This window comes from Phaethon aethereus, assembly GCF_964289735.1.
Source record: "Phaethon aethereus genome assembly, chromosome: 5".
NCBI classification, from domain to species: domain Eukaryota; kingdom Metazoa; phylum Chordata; class Aves; order Phaethontiformes; family Phaethontidae; genus Phaethon; species Phaethon aethereus.
The window spans coordinates 37,445,418-37,465,482 of NC_138579.1; the positions used below are offsets into that span (position 1 = coordinate 37,445,418).

General features: G+C 37.8%; 1 protein-coding gene across 1 annotated transcript in view; it reads right to left on the reverse strand.

The window, feature by feature from the left end:
• Nucleotides 1-20,065, reverse strand: part of FSIP1 (fibrous sheath interacting protein 1) — a gene marked incomplete at both ends in the record, with an annotated part of 84,256 nt that overhangs the window by 49,563 nt on the left and 14,628 nt on the right. The window contains 2 exons of the mRNA XM_082000005.1: nt 11,009-11,146; nt 16,008-16,172. Coding sequence (XP_081856131.1) covers nt 11,009-11,146; nt 16,008-16,172 — 303 coding nt within the window. The remainder of the gene's footprint in view (nt 1-11,008; nt 11,147-16,007; nt 16,173-20,065) is intronic.

The following is a 20,065-nucleotide window of genomic DNA, read 5'->3' on the forward strand; positions in this document are numbered from 1 at the left end:
CTCAACCATGAACTAAAGACGACAGGTTGAGAGAAAGGGGAGTTAAGAATGAAGAAGGGCCTTTCGAGAGGATACATGCAACCTGATTTAGACATGATGGTGGGAGACGTAAGGGAAGCAGATAAATGGATGGCATAGTAAAAAAAGTAATCAGCAAATACAGGAACACAGTTATATCTGTTGAGGTCAGAGAGGACAGAGGGTGTGACAAAGGATATACTGAAAGAATAATACAAGACCATAGAAGAAAATCAGTTATCATTAATTCTGTCATCATCTAAGACTACACACATTTCCAAGAAGAATCTGTTTGATGGTGTCAAATGCTATTTATAAATGAAGACAATTAAGAAAGCAGTGCAGTTACAGTTAATTTTAAATCACGTTAGAGACACAAAACTGGAGGAGATTGAACAAGTACTATAAATAGCACTACATGAATTTAGAGATGGGTGGGTAGTCAAAGATGATTTGTTTGTTATTTTAAGATGGCAAACATAATACATAGGAGAAAAAAGATGAGAGTTCAACTCTACAGAAGAAAATGAGATCATATGCAAGACATTGTGAAAGAGAATGGGAACAAATATGGTGGTTTGAGGGGAAAAAAAAAAGACAAAAGGCTTCCTTCAAAATTAGCTGAGAAAAGTACAAGAAGGGAGATGCTACTCAGTTTTCTCCTACACATTCTGGGGCAAATGACTAGCAGAGGAGTTGACTTCACTGGAAACTCTCCACGTTTTGGGAGAAGAAGGATCAGTAAATTGAATTGACAAAGAATTTGATCATTCTTATCTAGAATCCCATTATGTTTAAAACAGGTATCATTGCAGGTATCAAATCCCAGCAGTGATTTCTCATACACGGTATCAGTGCATAACTAATACTTATGATGCAGGTTGGCAATGTTACTTACCATCATACGGGTGTACTTCACTTTAACTGGCTCCAGCATCTATGTAAATATTATCTTAATAGTTTCCCATACAAACTAGAATCATCATTACAATTTTAACTGATTAATACATTAATGTAATTTAGTATTTAAAAAGTAACATTTATACAAAATATATTTCATTATATTAAGTCTCACTAGGATTTATAGTTTTCAAATTGTTTATTATAAATACTTTTAGCAGCTGCTTCATTCTCGTCCACAGTTCTGTGAAAAACAATCAATAAATATAGGAAGTTTCTTTTAATCATATGAGTGAAATATTTAAATTTTATCAATCTGCTATTAATCTTATTGCTCTCTTCATGTGTGCAGTAGCTGTTAAATGAAGAAAATAAGGGTTTCACACTAATATTTTCTCCCAGGTGGAAATGCTACCACATTTCATTCTAAAACAATTTTGTACAATCACATGATGAGAACAAATTATTGTAAAACTTCAGTAAAGGTATTGAAGCTTGGCAACAACCTGGCAAGCAACTTTAGGACCCCGTAGATACTTTCTGAAGGAATAATGTAGAAAGTGGTACATCTCAACCTTCTTTAGGTAAGTTGTCCTTTTTCCCTTTATTTGGTGCTATGAAATATGTGTTACGAAAATGTTTTATTCATCAAGTTCTACTTTTATGCACAAACATAAGCTTATTCAGAAACCAGCCACTACATGATATTATGTGAATTGAAATAAAGAAGTTTGCTACTTATATGTTACTGCACAGATATCGGAATAACCCAGAAAAGCTACTAATACACAAAGTGAAGCAGTCGAAAAAAGATTACTACATTCTTGTGGTCAAAAGTATTAGCAATTAATTTCTGCAGACACTGTGATTGAAAACCATATTACAGGATTGGCTAATTGACAATTACTCTCCAGATATACGGTAGGATTTTATCTTGCCCTCTTCTTCCCTTTAAAGGAGAAGAAAGGAATTATGGTAGAAGTCAGGAACAAATTATTCTCCTTTTCTGGAAGGTGCCTAATACAGACTCGGGATCAAGTGCATTGAATTAAATCAGTTTCAGGGAAAAAGCTGGAATAAGATGATGTGTAACAACAAACCCCCTCATCATCCTGATGCAGGGCAAACCATGAAATAGTTTCTGAGACTTTCTTCAGCACTAAACAACAAGTAATTTTATTCTGAGGTTTCCTTCCCCACAGATATACATTATTCTGCATCAAGAAGATAGAAATCATGCCTTTTGGAGTAAGCTTCTGCAGATCATCAAAGCTCTTGACAGCATTTATATATTTACTATTTTTATATTTTTGTTCTGTACCATCCACACCAATTGTTCACCTTCCTGCAAAGTTCAGCTATTCAGATAACAGAATGTGTATTTTCATATTATTTGATATAAAAAAAGACCTCAATAATTAACAATCAATATTGCGTTTGGCCACCAAGTTGCATAAACTTGTAAAAAAATAATTCCTAGAGATGTATGGACATGTGATAAATTTAAGACTAAGCCAACCAGATTTAGCAGGTGTTTTAAAAGTACTTGCTGCAAGTAAGCAGACTTCTTATTTTTTAAAGTAGGTATCAGTATCTCAGTCATCCTAAGACGTATCACTGTTTTTACGTGTGTGTGTACACACACAATTATATTCATATATATTCAATATGCATTTGAAATATTTTGGAATTTATATTATTTATTATTAATTTATCCAAAAGCCCAAAACAGGCATCTGTAGCTAGGTTATGGCAGCAAAGAATCAGCTTCCAGTGTAAGATATTTGAAATAAACACACATATAGCCAGCAAAGGTGAAACTGTCTTACTTAACAGCTTGCTTGGATGTGCATTTAAACCCACTGCAATGAAGAAATTCAACACATCATCAAGCATGCTACTGGATTATCACAAATGGCCAACTAGTAGAAGCCACAATTGAAAAATAACTACATTTATTATTCTTTCTATATAAAATTCTTTTCACTAATGCTCAGCAACACGCATTTGGCAGCTGAACATTTTTTTTTGAAGCAGCAGTTAACAATGCAATTCACAAAACAAAGATAAGCTCAATGGTTTCCAGGAAACTGAAAGATGAAAGAATGTGGAGAGAGTCAGCCATGGTTTCAAATGAAGAGCAAGTGAACTAAGGTCAAATTAAAACCTAAAAGAAATTCAGCAAGGGCCCAGAAACCACAGTACAGATACATTTCAGTTGGATTGAAATTTCACAATGCATTTCAACAATGCATACAATACATTCTTTGGTATATTAATTCACTGGGGACAATTTTTTCAAAATAAAGGAGGAACTCAGATCCCAGAGCCCTTAGTTTCATTACTTCAAGCATAATAGTTCGCAGGCTTTCTGGGTTTTATATCAATTGTAAAGTGAATTAAAATCTTATCTTCCAGCCTTGTATGCTCAGTTCCAGACATAGCTGAAACCATGAAGTCTCACAGCACATGAGGTAAAGAGCAGTGGAGGAATCCATAAATGTTAAAATTTCAGAGGCCAGCACCTACTAAATAGCCTGCTCCAGAAATATGATGAATGTATTTCTCCCCCTTGAAGAGAAGGTTAGAGTAAAGCTGCCATTATATAAATCCCTTTGAATCGTTCATTTAGCAGTAGCAGAAGAAATACAGCACTCTACCATACACCAAAAAAACAACATTAATAGAGTCACCTTTATACCTATTGTAAGTTACTCCCTAACACACAGAGCTAAATTATGCTTAGTTAAACTAGGAAGCAAAAACAAACCAACCAAAGAAACAACAACCAGAAAAGAATTTTTTTATCTGAGGGATTTTTTACAACACATTTTAAAAAGTCATCTCTTAGACGTTAAATTTGTAAAATACTATATTTTAAAATTATAAAGCCCAGTATAGCTATTCATATGAAATGCATGTATATGAAATAACATTCCTAACTGCTGACAAATCACCTCCTCTACTCAGAGCAGAGAATTTATGTCCAATTTTATGCCGCAAATTACAGAGGCTTAGGAAAAATGTAAAGGAGAAATTTAAATGCAATGTGAATTTTAAATAGACAATTTAGTTAGCTAAGCTAGAAAAATAACTGAATGCTAAAAGCTGCACAGCTGGAATTGTGCCAAAAGTGAGAGGCAATCTCTCACAACCTGTATTTTATACCACAGAAATTACATTTTCACCAGTAATAATATCCCCTAGAACCATGCCTAGGCATTCTTCCTCTGACATACAGTGAAGAGTGCCACCTATTGAATAACAAACAGTATTTCCAGAAATAATTAAATTATTCTGGAAACATGCCATGTATGTATTCCTCCCCCCTCAACCCAAGCATTCAGTTTAGCTTTTCATCACACACAGTTACCTGGCAGAGAGGAGTTTTGCTGCTAACGCTGTTACAGAATTGATGGCCAAAATATTGCTTTGGTATAGAAACAAGGCACCCAATCCACACTGCGTAAGAGTTATCCGATTTTTAGACATTCCCACACCAAATAAGAAAAATTTTATTCAATTATGTACATTGCATCAGAAGGTGATACCATGCTGTTTTGTCCAATGTTCTCTAGTAATAACTGTATTTTCCAGAAATAAGATTAGAATGTATCAAGGACACAAAACTTTAAAAAGCAGTATTTTGTGAAGGCTGTTTTTTGTTCACACAAAAAAAGTGTACATTTTCTATTTATTTTACTGTTAGAAGTAAAAACCTACTTTCCTTCAGAGTTGAATACTTCTTTATTTACACTGGCAACCAAAGTATCTCGCAGAGGACCTAATACACAAATATTTCATATCCATATGCTATGATCTCAGAGTCATGCTACAGAGCAGGAACTGATAAGATGACACAGTATGTGCCCCTGAAGAAGCCTTACCTGGTGCTGCATAGCACACAGCAATGCTAGTCTGGCCATGAGTTACACATTGGTACAGACGACACATTCTATGTTTATAAACACTGTAAAATAACATTACAGTCTATGGATTTAGAGTTCTAAATACACACAATCTAGCCAAGGAAAAAATGCGTGGTATGTTGCAACAGCCTGTGTGTAATGTGATACCAAACAATACTGCTATAACCCAACCAAGACTTGGAACTGACCCATTTATATACAAAACATTTGAATGAGTCAGCAGCCCACTGCATTTCCCAGGCCCGCTGTAGACTATCGTACAGTTCCCAGACGCACTTCCTCAGATTGTGTTTGCCTCATGAACAAGGTCAGTAGTGACAAAAAGTGATATAAAGGTCAATGACTAGGAAAAGATGACAATGTGCAGGCTTATTTTATCTGTTTACTCATTAACCTATTAAGTATACTGAAGGTCCACATAATTCCTCCAGTTATTTGCCTCCTATCTTTTGTCTAACATAATAGAGCAGTGTATTAAAATGCAGGTGTGCTGTTGTTTTGGTACTGTGAGCAGATAAGAGCTAAATATGCTGCATTATGGTAGTGACACATATGTATAAGTAAACAGCCTCTAAAGCAATCACTGTCTCCTTGTCTGAAGTCTTTGTTCCCATAATCCATAAATACAGAAAGTTAACTGACATCAGGAACAATGTGTCAACTAGCCTTTTCCTCAAAAGGAAAAGATGGAACGGCATGTAGTTGTATCCAAATTAGCTTGAAACCTGCTAGAAGTCCAAACATATTGGCTGTGCAGTTCCAGCTCTACCAGCATAAACCCTGCATATGTAACTGTAGTGACAGTGTATCAGTAATTGAGATTATACCACTGTGGTTATGCTGCTATCTGAATCACAAAGCTTTTGATCTGCACTGGAGATCCCTTTTGGAGGGCGATGAAAGGCAACTGGAACAGTATTTGTCCTAACACTGATTACTGCAGAAGGTAAGGTTGCTTGCTGAATAAAGACCTCCACAAGCCAAAAGGTAGACTACATGGATTTTTGGTCTGACAAAACAAACTCATATTAATGTTTTTATGACTGCATGAAAAACACTAAATTCAGCTACACACAAGAAAAATTTCTACAATGTACAGTCATGAAAAATCACTATTTTTTTCCTTCAGTGTAGTGATAATAAAGAAAGATTACTACCTGAGAAATGCATAAAAATTCTTGATTCTTTTCTTTGTAGAATCAAAAAATCATCAGACTGGGGTAAGGGAGGGCATGTCAGGAGGTCTCCAGTCAAATCTGTTGTTCAAAACAGTGCCAGCTATGAGATCAGATCATTGTCCACCCAGGTCTGCAAAATTTTCAAGGATGGAGATTTCACAGTCTCTCCATGCAACTGGCTTCCTATTCTTAATTACCCTCAGAGGTATTTATTTTTCTTTAAATTCAGTTGGAACCTCCCCATTTCAATTTATGAATATTGCCTCTCGTTCTCCTACCATGTAACTCAGTAAAGATACTACAGCTCTGACTTTTCTGCAACATCCTCTTTGTTACTGGAAAGCTACTGTTAGGTCTGCCTGAGCCATCTCTTCTCCAGGCTAAACAAACCAAGTCTTCTCAGCCTCAGAGGTCAAGTGCTTTGGCCCCAAATCATGTTGGTGGCCCTCTGCTGAACTTGCTCAGGTGTATCAACACCTTTCTTTACTGGGGAGCCCAAAACTGGATGCAATACTCTAGACAGAGTCCTATGAGTACAAGGTAAAGGGGAGTAATTACTTCCCTTAATCTATTGGCTATGCTTATGTTGATAGAGCCAAGTACACTGTTAACGTTCACCACTGCAGGGCACGCTGCTGGCTCATGTGTAGTCTATTGTCCACAGTGATGCCAGGTCCTTTCCAGCAAGGCTGCTCCCTGGCCAGCCAGGCTCTGCCTTCCACTGTTATTAGAAGGAGTTATTCCTCTCTAATGCAGAATTCTGTATTTGTCCTTTACGAATTTCATACGGTTCCTGTCAGCCCACTCCTCCAGCCTAACTCCCAGTGAGTGACAGCCCTGACCTCCAGCTTACAGAGCAGATCTAGTCATCATTTCAAAGACAGCAATCAGGTTGGTCAAGCATGACTTACCCTCGGTAAATCCATGCTCATTATTCTCAGTCACCACCTCCTTCATCTGCACACGTCTTATGTCAATTACCTATACTGATATCTCTTCCTAATATACCAAAATACTTGGGGTTTCCTACTAAAAAATCCAGTTTCGTCAGGTCACCCATGCCAGCTGTCATCTCATAGCACATTCTGTGGAGAAACAAAAGCTTTCTCATCTCAAAGCAGAAAAATAACACTAAAAAAAGATGTTAAAATCTTAAAAATATGCATATATATCCAGGTTTTAACCACTACTGCCAGCTCGGTAAATGCAGTAATGCTCTTTTGAATCTTCAGCAGTTTTGTTCCTGACTTCACCTGAGCAAGGCAAGCCATCAAAGTTTTGTACAAAAAAAAGGAAACAGATTTTCTTCTTACGCTCTTAAGAAGGTTATGAGACATCCAACATAAAAAACAAATACCAACATCGGCTTTAAGGCCAAACAAATTACAACTGTATCATCTTAGGACTCTCCTTGTAAATTCATCCGGTTTTCACAGCATCACAGAATCATTAAGGTTGGAAAAGACCTTTAAGATCATCAAGTCCAACTGCCAACCCAACACCACCATGCCCACTAAGCCATGTCCCGAAGTGCCACGTCTACAAGTTTTCTGAATGCCTCCAATGATGGTGACTCCATGTCCTGGTTTCAGCCAGGATAGAGTTAATTTTCTTCACAGAAGCTACTGGGAGGCTAAGTTTTGGATTTGGAATGAGAAAATGTTATAGTGTACTGATGTTTTGAGTTGGTGCTAGTAGTCAAGGACAGTCCAGCTTCTCATCCTGGCCTGCTAGCAAGAAGGCTGGAGGTGTATGGGAACCTGGCAGGGGACACAGCCAGGACAGCTGACCCAGGCTAACCAAAGATATGTTCCATACCATATGACGTCATGCTTGGTATATAAAGTTGGGACAAAGAAGGAGGAAGGGGTGGAGGGACGTTTGGAGTTATGGTGTCTGTCTTCCCAAGAAACCATTATGTGTGATGGAGCACTGCTTCCCTGGGGATGGCTGAACACCTGCCTGCCCGTGGGGAGTGGTGAATGGATTCCTTGTTTTGCTTTGCTTGTGTGTGCAGCTTTTGCTTTCCCTACTAAACTGTCTTTATCTCAAACCATGAGTTTCATCACTTTTACTCTTCCAATTCTCTCCCATGTCCCACCGTGGGGGGGTGAGCAAGCAGCTGCATGGTGCTTAGTTGCCGGCTGGGGCTAAACCACAACACTCTGCCACTTCCCTTGGGAGCCTGTTCCAAGGCTTGACCATTCTCAGTAAAGAAACTTTTCCCAATATCCAGTCTAAACCTCCCTTGGCACAACTTCAGGCCTTTTACTCTCGTCCTATCGCTAGTTACTTGGGAGAAGAGACCAACACCCACCTCAACACAACCTCCTTTCGGGTATTGTAGAGAGCGATAAGGTCTCCCCTCAGCCTCCTCTTCTCCAGATTGAGCAACCCCAGTTCCCTCAGCCGCTCCTCATAAGACTTGTTCTCCAGGCCCCTCACCAGCTTCGTTGCCCTTCTCTGGACACACTCCAGCACCTCAATGTCCTTCTTGTAGTGAGGGGCCCAAAAGTGAACATAGGATTGGAGGTGTGGCCTCACCTGTGCCAAGTAAAGGGGGACGATCACTTCCCTACTCCTGCTGGTCACACTATTTCTGATACAGGCCAGGATGCTGTATGGCCGCCTTGGCCACCTGGGCACACTGTCAGCTCATGTTCAGCCGGCTGTCAACCAGCACCCCCAGGTCCTTTTCTGCCGAACAGGTTTCCAGCCACTCCTCCCCAAGCCTGTAGTGTTGCATGGGGTTGTTGTGACCGAAGTGCAGGACCCAGCACTTGGCCTTGTTAAACCTCATACACAGTACCTCAGCTTTCTCCTCATCCTTGGTGACTATGTTCCCCCTCACATCCAATAAGGGATGGAGATTCTTCTTGTCTCTTTTTCTGTTGTTAATATATTTGTAAAAACATTTTTTGTTATCCTTTACAACTGTGGACAGATTGAATTCTAACTGGGCTTTTGCCTTTCTAATTTTCTCTCTGCGTGACCTAACAAGATCCTTATACTCTTCTTGAGTTGCTCACCCCTTCTTCCAAAGGTGATAAACTCTCCTCTTTTCCCTGAGTCCCAGCAAAAGCTCCCTGCTCAGCCAGGCCAGTCGTCTTCCCCGCCAGCTCATCTTACAGCACATGGGGACTGCCTGCTCCTGGACTGTTAAGATCTCCTTCTTGAAGAATGTCCAGTCTCCCTGGATCCCTTTGTCCTTCAGGATTGTCTCCCAAGGGACTCTCTCAACCACTGTCATGAACAGACCGAAGTCTGCCTTCTGTAAGTCCATGGTAGTGGTTTTGCTGAACCCCCTCCTTACTTCACCAAGAATTGAGAATTCTGTCATTTCATGGTCACTAAGCCCAAGACAATCTCTGATCATCACATCTCCCACCAGTCCTCTGTTTGTAAACAGCAGGTCAAGCGAGGCACCTCCCCTGGTAGGCTCACTTACCAGCTGTGTCAGGAAGTTATCTTCCACACACTCCAGGAACCTCCTAGACTGTTTCCTCTCTGCTGTGTTATATTTCCAACAGACGTCTGGTAAGTTGAGTCCCCCACAAGAACAAGGGCTAGCAATTGTGAGACTTCTGCCAGTCACTTGCAGAATGCTATGTCTGCCTCTTTGTCCTGGTTGAGTAGTCTAAAACAGACACCCAGCAGGATATCTGTCTTGTTTGCTTCTCCACTCATCCCTACCCATAAGCACTCGACCTTATCATCACAATTGTTGAGCTCTATACAATCAAAATGCTTCCTAACATACCGAGACACCCCACTGCCTCTCCTTCCTTGCCTACCCCTTCCAAAGAGCTTATAGCCCTCTATTGCAACACTCCAGTCATGTGAGTCATCCCACCATGTTTCTGTGATGGCCACCAAGTCATAGATGACCTGCTGCATAATGGCTTCCAGCTCCTCCTGTTTGGTGCCCATGCTGCGTGCATTGGTGTAGATGCACTTGAGCTGGGCTATCGATTTCACCCCCAATACTGGCACGCCACCCCTAGGCTCATCTCTAGTGAGCCTGGTTTTATCCCCTTCTCCCTTCGAATCTAGTTTAAAGATTTTTTTTTTCCTGTGTTTTATGTATTTTCTCCCTAATTCTCTTCTGTATAGGCTGCTTTGTAGCTCTTTCAGCACAGATCAAACAGCACATTTACAGTGTATATTTCATAACAAGTTAAAAGATTCCTGAAGTCCTTGAGGTTCCCCTGTCACTAGTCTTTATTTAAATTTTCTTATTGTAATTTGAAAGTAATGTAATAAATTATACTAACTGAAAGAGAAAAGAATAGTAATATGTCACTTGAAAGAGGCACATAAGTTTTGATTTGTCAGTCCTGGCTCTATGACTTACAAATAAACATAATTTCTGCCTACTAGGTTAACAATAGGATCCTCTTAGATTTTAAATTGCCTTTTCCCTACCTACTTTTACTCAAAATAGTAATAAAGATGAGATGAGATGTACTTATTCTAAAACAGTAATGATTTTTTCTACCATTTTACTTACATGCTCCTATTTTAAAGGCCCTTGCACCTATGAAATGCAATATATTAAATGAAGATTAAGTTACAAAAATACACTAAATGAATTCAGCAAAACTGAATCCCACAATAACTTAGTATATACAACATTCCCACCAGACCTGGTCCTTCAAAGAACACTGAATTATATGAGCCATAAAAAAAAACCCACCACCTTTTAGGATGTATTTACATATGATTGTTTATGCTATTGCCCTCTGGGGAGGAAGAGGGGAGAATAATTTCTTTCACACCATGTTAATGGGAAACATGTATTGTGACTGAAAAATATGTTTCCCAGATGAAGAAAAATTATTTGAGACTTTTGCTTGTATATTTCTTTGGGGATTCCTTCAGGAATTTACACAAGGTTGCAGAATTTTTTAAGACTCATGGAATGATAAACTCCAAAGTTTTCAAACTAAGGGGGAAAAAATACAACAAAAAGAGGAGACTTACAAGACTTCTCTCTAGGGATTTCAGCTGATGATCTATTTCTTTCAGACGATTTTGTTGATCACGTTGTTCCTTATTGTCTCGCAGAACCTTTTCACCTGGAATTGCTTCTAGGTTTTTGGTTGCATAAACGAGAGACTCCTGACAAAAGGAAGAACAGGCAGAAATTAAACATATTGCCTCAAAGCCAGAGGAGTGCTCTTTTGACTTCTATCAAGAAAACATTGAAATGTTTAGAATGATGTGTCAATTTCAAATTTGTCAAATGCATAGTTTCCATTATGTATTCAAGGTTCAACATTACACGTAACTTAGATCCTTAAGAACAACAAGTATTGGCAAAACAGCAAAGTTATGTTGTAATTGGAAAAAACAGGGCTTTCTCTTGCAAACCAAAGATTGTATAGAAGAACCCAAGGAATTCAAATAAGGGGGGGGGGGGGGGGGGGGTGTTGGATTTTAATACAAGTGAAATTGTTCATGGAAGGGTGGGGAGGAAGATGATGGTATCGTATTTCTTTTTTTTTTTTAAATAAGTTATAGCTATTTCTGCAATTACATTTCTAAATCCAATCTTTTGATCGGTGCATATAAAGAGGCATTGTCATGTGAGCAGTTAGTGCCCAGCATGGATCAGAGCTGCAGTTATGATTTGTTTTAAAAAGCAATGTTATGAATACAACTATAAGAGTATGCAACTAGTGGTACTGAGAATTCACTAAAAACTGTATTATACTTCCCAGTATTTTATTTGGGGGGTTGTATGCATGGACTACTGGTTGATATTTTTATATGAACTCAGCCTTCAGTGAAGAACAGAGTTCACACTGCAAACAGCATCTGCGAAAATATCATTGCTGCAATACCAGCCAGATTTAAAACGGTGACAGTGAGAGAAAAGTTACTACCTTCAAATTTTTCACTTTCTTTTCAACACACATTTCTGAAGCAAAGCTTTATACAGATTTCTGTCCTAGTCTTTCAAATAGTTTCAGGCATACATGTTTCATTTTACAGGCAGCTCAACTGCTGCAAGCATTTATGAGCAACCTCTTCAAACTTTAGGAAAACTATGTATCATAAGTTATATTTCCTTTTAATCACATTCAGTATGATTTTAAGCCTGGTTGCTTCTCTAGTAAGACAGTATTGTTCTATCAAGAGAAATTCTTAACAGGGATAAATACAATGATTTTATTATCCATAAACTTTTCTTGAATATTGATCTCTGCCATGATACCTAACCAATTCTTATCAGAGTGTGCTGGATAAAACTTGAACTATGAACATTTAACAGAAAACAGCACTAAAAAGTACTTGTTTCAACATTTCTCCAACATCATCCACAAGTGATGTAATTCTGTTTAGATGTGATGATAAAAAAAATTGTTACTATTGTTACTCTCTCTCTGATCAGCATGATTTTGCACACTTCAATCACATTCCCTTCTACTCCTTTTTTCCAAACTGAAGAAAGTCTCTGTGTAAGTCACTCCTTGCATAGAAGCAATTGTATACTTCTGAGCATTCTGGCAACCAGTTTTCCTTTTTTTCTGTGCTGCTTCTGAGATCTGGGGACCACAACTGCACAATAGTCAAGCTATATGGTGCACTACAGATATGTACAGCAGCACAGTGTTATTTCCTGTTTCATTCTGTATTCCTTTCATAATAATCTATTCAATGCTTCATAGTTGTCAGATATTAAGTTGCTGCTTTCACAGAAAGTTCTTGCAGTCTCATTTCTCTCACCCCCAAATAGTAACTGAGCAGAACTCACACCATATAGGCAAAGTTAAGACTGTCTCCCACTTACTAATTTTTTAGTATTTTTCTCAAGATGTCATTAAATAAACATAAAAAGCATTGTATCACAGAAAAAAAAAATTTTTGTCGATGTTTCAAATACTTCAAAACATTAAGTTTCAATTACATAGCACGTAAAGAAATGGAAGTTCATTTGAGATTAATAAAGATCTAAAAATCTTTAAGATGAGATAGAAAATAAAACTGTTAGATATGTTACACAAGGGAAGATACAAGTATCTAGCAACAGCCAAAGCTGTAATGATTGTAATGCAAAACAGAAATATCCAGTATTTGAAATGGTTAAAATTATTTGTTGCACTCCCTTTCTTCCAAAATTCGATAAATAAATAAAAACAAAATCCCACCTAAAGAAAGATCAATGTGTGCCATACAATTTTCTTGAGCCACAAAACTGGCTGATCAGCTTATAAACCTGCTTCTAACCATACCTTGAAAGAGAGATATCTGACAAAATCATTTGTTTTGGTGAAGTGCAGCCACATGCAGGCTATCAAACAGTTCATTAATTGAAACATTAGTATATCTTCAGAATTTTTTCTCATTTTGAGTATTTATTTAGTTTTAAACTGTTAACTATAGTCTACTGCTATAATTGAAAAATGGAATATTTTTCTGGTAAAAGAAGCCCAGTCAGGTATGAAAGAATTCATCAAGGTAATATAAAAATAATTAGTTTAATGTTGTATAAGACAGTCAAGCAGACAGATATTATTGTTTCTTTAAACACCATCTCCATTTCCTTTTACTTTCAGGTAGTTTTCCAGTTTTTCCAAGCTGGTAACTGCACTCATCACACACACTCTTACAATTCATATTCTTCATCCTACCATTTTCCTGTCTCTTCCAGGGTTATATTCAACTTAATTTGGTCTTTCCCAAAAATATTAAGGAAGACAGAAGAAGCATTTTTAAATATTTAATAAAGTTGGCATCAGAACAAAGAAATGTTTCAGAGAGAAATAACAGTTCTGATGAGAAACATTTCCATGTAAAAGAGAACGTTAGTCATGGAAAAGCAGCCTGAATCTAGCTGGACTCATTGCACAAAAAGATGAATCTGTACGCTCCTCTGTAACAGCTCAGCTATGGTACTGTAGGATAATTAAAGCCAGTTGTTAAAGATTTCAGAGTCAGAGCACAGATCCTATATCCTGCCAAAGTATCTACCAGTGGCAGAAAAGAGCTCCCCATTGGGCCAGTGGTGACTAAGTGTTTGCATTTTGAAAGTTATATCTAATGCAATTCTTGGAAGAAAAGAACATGCTTTATAATATGCAATCCTAAGATATTTTTTTTAATTACTTCTAAAATTCTAAGCGAAAATCCAAGCAGATGTTTTACTAACAATTTTTTCCCAATGTTCCCCAATACTAATGCATTATACCCTACTCAACCACAACAGATGAAATCCACATCTCATGGAAATCAGAAAGAATTTAAGCGCTGATTTTTAGAAGAAAGATTAATGTCACTGAAATCAGCCTCCTCTCTAAAGCAACGGACATCCATGTTCCAAATCAGACTTGTGTCCCATAACAACTAGACTAATTCAAAATAAATTCTGTACGTTCAGGATTTTTTTTTTCTTCTCCTGGCACCTTAAAAAAAAAAAACAACACAAGCTTTAAAAAAAACAAAAACTCCTAAGGAGTAAATATTGCAGTGCATTTAAATTTGCATTCCATAGCATCTGTGCCAACATCTTTATCTAGCAATTAAGTTTACAGAATTGAGCTCAGTTATGGGAGAAGTAGTGATACAACCTAAGCTGAAACTCTGAATAAAAGAAATCAATAGAAACTTATCCGAGACTTGAACAACACCAGATTATCACTATCGGTTTTGAATACCAGTCTCACCAACAAATACTTTGTCTCGCACAATGTTTAAGAGAAACGTGTGAGGGTTCTATTTGAATATTCTATTTGAATACTCTATTCAAACACTTCTTAGTTTTTACCTGAAAAGGAAGCAATAACCACCACTTCGAGAAACGTTCACAGAGTGTTCATTATCATAAGCAGTTGCACTAGCTGATGTCTCATAACAGTGAGCACAAGATCCAGCAACCATTGGCAAGCTCAGGTCCATGAATCTGAAGTTCCTGGGTAACAACTGTATTTACGTAACTGATTACCCACTAGAGGGAGTCGCTGTTTCACACATTAAACCCCAGTTGCTAAATGATCAACATCAAAATGGGACTCCTCCGGAACTGTCAAAGCAACAGAATATACTACTAGAGGTAAAACAAAACCCGATGTTCAGAAAGAAGTCAATAAAAAAAAAGAAAAGACATTAAAGTGCTCTTTAGAAAAAGAAAAAACAGCCCATAGGGATTTTAGCCATTCAAAGAGATGTTTCTCATACTCTGGTAACTGAAAACAGTTTTGCCAACGTGCACTCTTACAGAGCCTCCGATATGCCTGTTCTGGCTATAAACTGTAAATTTTACAGAAGTAAGTTTTGTGCAAATTAATGTAAAATCGGAATTATGGTATTTTATGTTGTATTTCTCCCATTGTATCAGGGGCAACATTACCGAGGCATGGGATAAATTTGAGTCTTCTATGTACAAAATTCAAACAATCATTTCTCAAGGCTGAGACTCCAAAGGTTCTTAATACTGCTGGCATGGGAAAAAGACAAAGGCCATTAAAAACAAGGGACATACAATTTCAATCAATTTTCTACAGTCTTTACCATTGCTTATCAGTAATTGCTCTAGCTTTCAGATCATAAGTGAAGAGGTACTTTTGGAATCCTGAGATAAGAAAAAACCTAATTCTAATTCCCAAAGATGAATTATCACGGGTAATGCGTTACTATGCTGACAAAACCACTGAGGCCCTCACGCAGTTAAAACATCCAAGTTACCAGTTCCTGCATATGAAATTTCTCATTGAAAGTGTGGAATCAACAAATGTTAAAAAAACCAAAACAGTCCTTGAATTATATACTACTCAAAATACAACATATTTTTGCACATGATTTCAATAGCCCTAGATTCCACTCCGTTTTTTAACAAATATACTTTGAGAACAAATAGATGATATTAAAGAAAAACGCAAAAAATACAAATACAGACACATGCTGTATTTTAATTTACATCAGATCTCAACACAAACGTCAAATAAGAAATCTGCAGCATAAATTGTGTTCTGTAATATACCTGATAAATCCGGCTTGGGGGTTTTGAGCAAGAACTGGAAATTGCAGAAAAATCCCCATCAGATAGTAGTATTTGAAGCTTAACGTCTATCTCATTCAGGTGATGAAATTCCATTGGTTCAGGTGTGTACCCTTCTCCTGGTGCAAGCCAGCCAGATACATCTTCCTATTAAAAGATACAGAAAATATTTAATCCTCATCCCCAAAGGAAACAGATTTTAAAGGCAGACATAGATCCACCGGTCCTGAGACAGAAAACACCAAGGACATGCTATAAGCTCACATTTTCAATGCTAATATTGAAGTGGAAAAGTACACCCCTCAGAAACTGCACTAGAATTGCACTCAACATCTTCTTGTATGACTTCTGTTACACCTTGCATCTCGGCACTCCATGTCTGCACACTTATTCTGGAGACATCATATTACAGCTTAAGTTCAAAGAACTGTACAGAGAGTTGACCATATAGCAATCTTGAGACAGCAAGATATTTTTTGCTTTTAAAAACGACAAATGTAAATGAACAGGCATAAAAATGAGACCTGCTCAACTACACTGAACACATCTCGTCAAACTTCTCCAATGAACTTGCATCTCAAAGCCTGGCAGCAAATACAGACACATCTATTCTGGTACACACCCAATCACACCAGCACAGCAGCACATTAGAAGTCCAAATAAAGTGGAACATAATACACTACTCTCTATTGTCTTCTGAAGGAAGTGGAAGCAACAGACTCCTGTGCAAGTCAAAGAAGGAAATACAAGCAGCAACTATGCCTACAGATAACCACTTTTCATCTGATAAGGAGTCAAAAAGAGAGAAAACCTCACCAAAACCAGGCTTGGAATGAAACTGCAGAGCTTGATGCTGTGGCAGAAACCAACTGAAGCCAAATCCCACAATGAGGGTATGACATGTACTGTGACACTTGCAATGTATCACCAAAGAAGAAAACAATGCATCCACAGGAAAGCAAAAACTCCAAGGTAAGTAGCTGCCACCCTTCTAGAGCCCCAGTATGTTATCACAGAAATACTGGGAGAGACAGAACACAGAGTTCTTTTCCTGATTGTGATTTACATGACTTTTTCCTCTTGATAGCAGTAACACCTGACTAACCAATATGAATATGTGCTCCTAGTTGCATATTATGAGTGAGCTTGGCCCACTTAGCCCAAACAAATGAGCTCATATTCACAAACAGATGAAGGTTCTCCACAGCAACCTGGCACTCCTGTCTCACACTCAGAGAAGCAAGTCTGCACAACCACCATGCACTGGGAATGACACTAGCAGATTGCATCTCTGTCCTGACCGCAAAGAAACACCAGGTAGGTCCTTAGAAGGGCAGAGATGTGGGGGAGGACATGAGTGTATTGCTGGTTTCCTTTCTTCTTCCTAAGAAAAGAGGGACAGCACCTTGCCCTAAGACTTCAACATCTGTCTTGCAAGGGATTCATGTCCACCACTCCTTTACAGCTTCCAGATTAGTCCTCCAGCTATTCAGGCAGCCACATCCACACAGGAGAAGGAAATATCAGCTTCCAATTACAATACCACTGCTATGAGGTCATCCCCGGTTCATCCCCATTACCCTAAAGCACACTGGTTGCAAAAAGAAAAAAGCATACCCCAAACATGCGTCATAAATTACCTCCATATGAAATAAATAAATAAATAAGCAAATAAACACAACAGAAAAAAAGAGTCATCTCTTTTGTGAAACAAAATCAGGTCTTCTAATGTTTTCTCATACAACTGTCATGACACAACTAGTAAGCCTGACTGGACGTGACTTGACTCCAGAAGAGCCACTCAGAAATGTCTCTAAAAGCTTGCCAGCTTTGTGGAAGCATCTGTTCAGGTGAGACAGTGACTGTCATAAGTATCCAATGTGGTACGACACTTGTGCCTTGTTAACCAACCCCTAATCAGACACTGAAGAGCACAGTGCAAACACACAGAAATGACTCTACAGGAGCCAGTTAAGCTGCAGCTGGGCTCATCACCTACAGTTTAGTGTCTATATCCCATGCTCTCATATTCAATGCTCCAAGGATCCAAATTACTCCAGTTGTCACTGTACTCCAGGGTTAAATGGACTCACACATTCTCTTTTGTATTTTCAGGATGGCTTTGCTTGGAAAAAATGAGCTTCTGTCCTGTCAATATTTCCTGTGTGTTAACTCAAAACAATACTTTTATAAAAGCACAGTCAGTGCTTATTACCATGGAACATCTGAAACAAATTATACCCCTGCAGCTTTGAAAATTAGATTAGCATGAATATGTACTTCTAAAATAGTTTAAATACTCATAAAACACTTTTTTAAAAAAGTGAGAAGTGCTGTTTGGATATTTGACATATGTAGTAGTACAAGTCAAGTGAAGCTATCTAATTCACATTACACTATACAGAGGAATCCATACAGCATTGCCAGCTCTGCCTTGATTGATAACCTCCAAAACATTACTTTAGCCAATGTGCTTGCACCAGCTTTTTAAAAGTCAGAATGAAATAAGATGAAAGTGGCTATTAGCTGCACAGTTACCTGGGCCAGCTTGAAGCAGTCTAGATTACTCATTAGCTGATAATTTCCTTGTGATCTTTGTTATAAAGCAGTCACAGGAAATGCCTCACCCGTAATATAATTCAAATGTGGGAGAGGAAAAAAATCCATCTCCAGACTAGACAGGTTTAAGCAACTAAGTATTATCCTTTCTTTTATTCTACTTTGGCAGTAGATTTAGGAGCTGTTTTCTTTAGAGAGTTGATCTAATACAGACTAGACTAACCCACAAACTACCATTCCCATTCTCATCCATTGTATCAAAAGGATGCAGCAACACACATCCTACGTAGTGATCTATTTAATATCTGATACGAACAGTTAAATCTCTATAGATACATGCTCATGTGATAGTGACATGTGCCAAATACAACATTTGGATAAATGTTATACTTTTCCACTGCCTTGATGCCTTGAGAGTTGGTGCAAAAAAAAGTTACACATTGCTAGTCAGAATTTGCATTAGCTATTCTGCATAAATGCCTCTAAATTCTGTGAGGAAGACTAGCTTAAAGAAAAAGAAAATCCAATAACTATGTATTATGAGACAAGACTTTTGCAATCAGCAAAAGGATAAATTATTTTTAAAAGCCACAATTTTCTAGGTCAGAAAGCTATGATGTTTACTAACAGAAGGCTGTTCAAAACATCTTTGGATCTTTAAATGCTGATGTTTATTAAATGAAGGACCATCTCCTCAAACTGAAACACATCCTTAATCAGGAAAGAAGAACAAGAGACAGTACTGTTAATCAAACACCAACCTTTCCAACAAGAGGAGAAAAACAAAACACAAAACCCCCACAACCCTCTCCCCACAGTTTCTTCCTATTCAAAGGCTGGATGAAGTACTGTTTCAGCTGAACATTTTGTCACCCTTACGTGGGATTAAAATGCCAAATGTTGCAAGCAGATCTAATAGAATACCTTGAATCTTTTCCTAAGTGCACAGACAAAAGATGAATTAAATAATGATCCAATGAGCTTTAACTTTGCTCTTCTAACATGTAACAAAAGTACAATAAAAATCAATTCTCCTAACCAACATTAGACCAAAGAGCCTTGCACTGCTTTTTTTTTTAATGCTAAACTATGTCAGTTAAGTCAAACATCTCTGTGCAACGTCATTAACCGATGAGTATTTTACACAGATGAATAAGTCAATTTGCAAGCTCAGTGTTTATGTCCAAAAAAATCAAATATTATGTAAAGTGAGGGAACAAATGTCCGGTCAACAGGAAGACTGACCCAATTTCACAGAACTCAAAGTTTTTAATCTCATGAACACAAGCACTGAGTATGGCTGATAGTTTTAAACCTTTGCATACCAATGATCAGCAAAGGTTACGTTTTCTGTGCTTCTACTTTAGCTTACTAACTGTGAGAGAACAGTTACTTTTAAAATACTGCATATTTATATAATCTTAGACATTTGTCCATCAAGTTTTCCTGACTGATATAGACTCCTTCACTTATATTTGTCC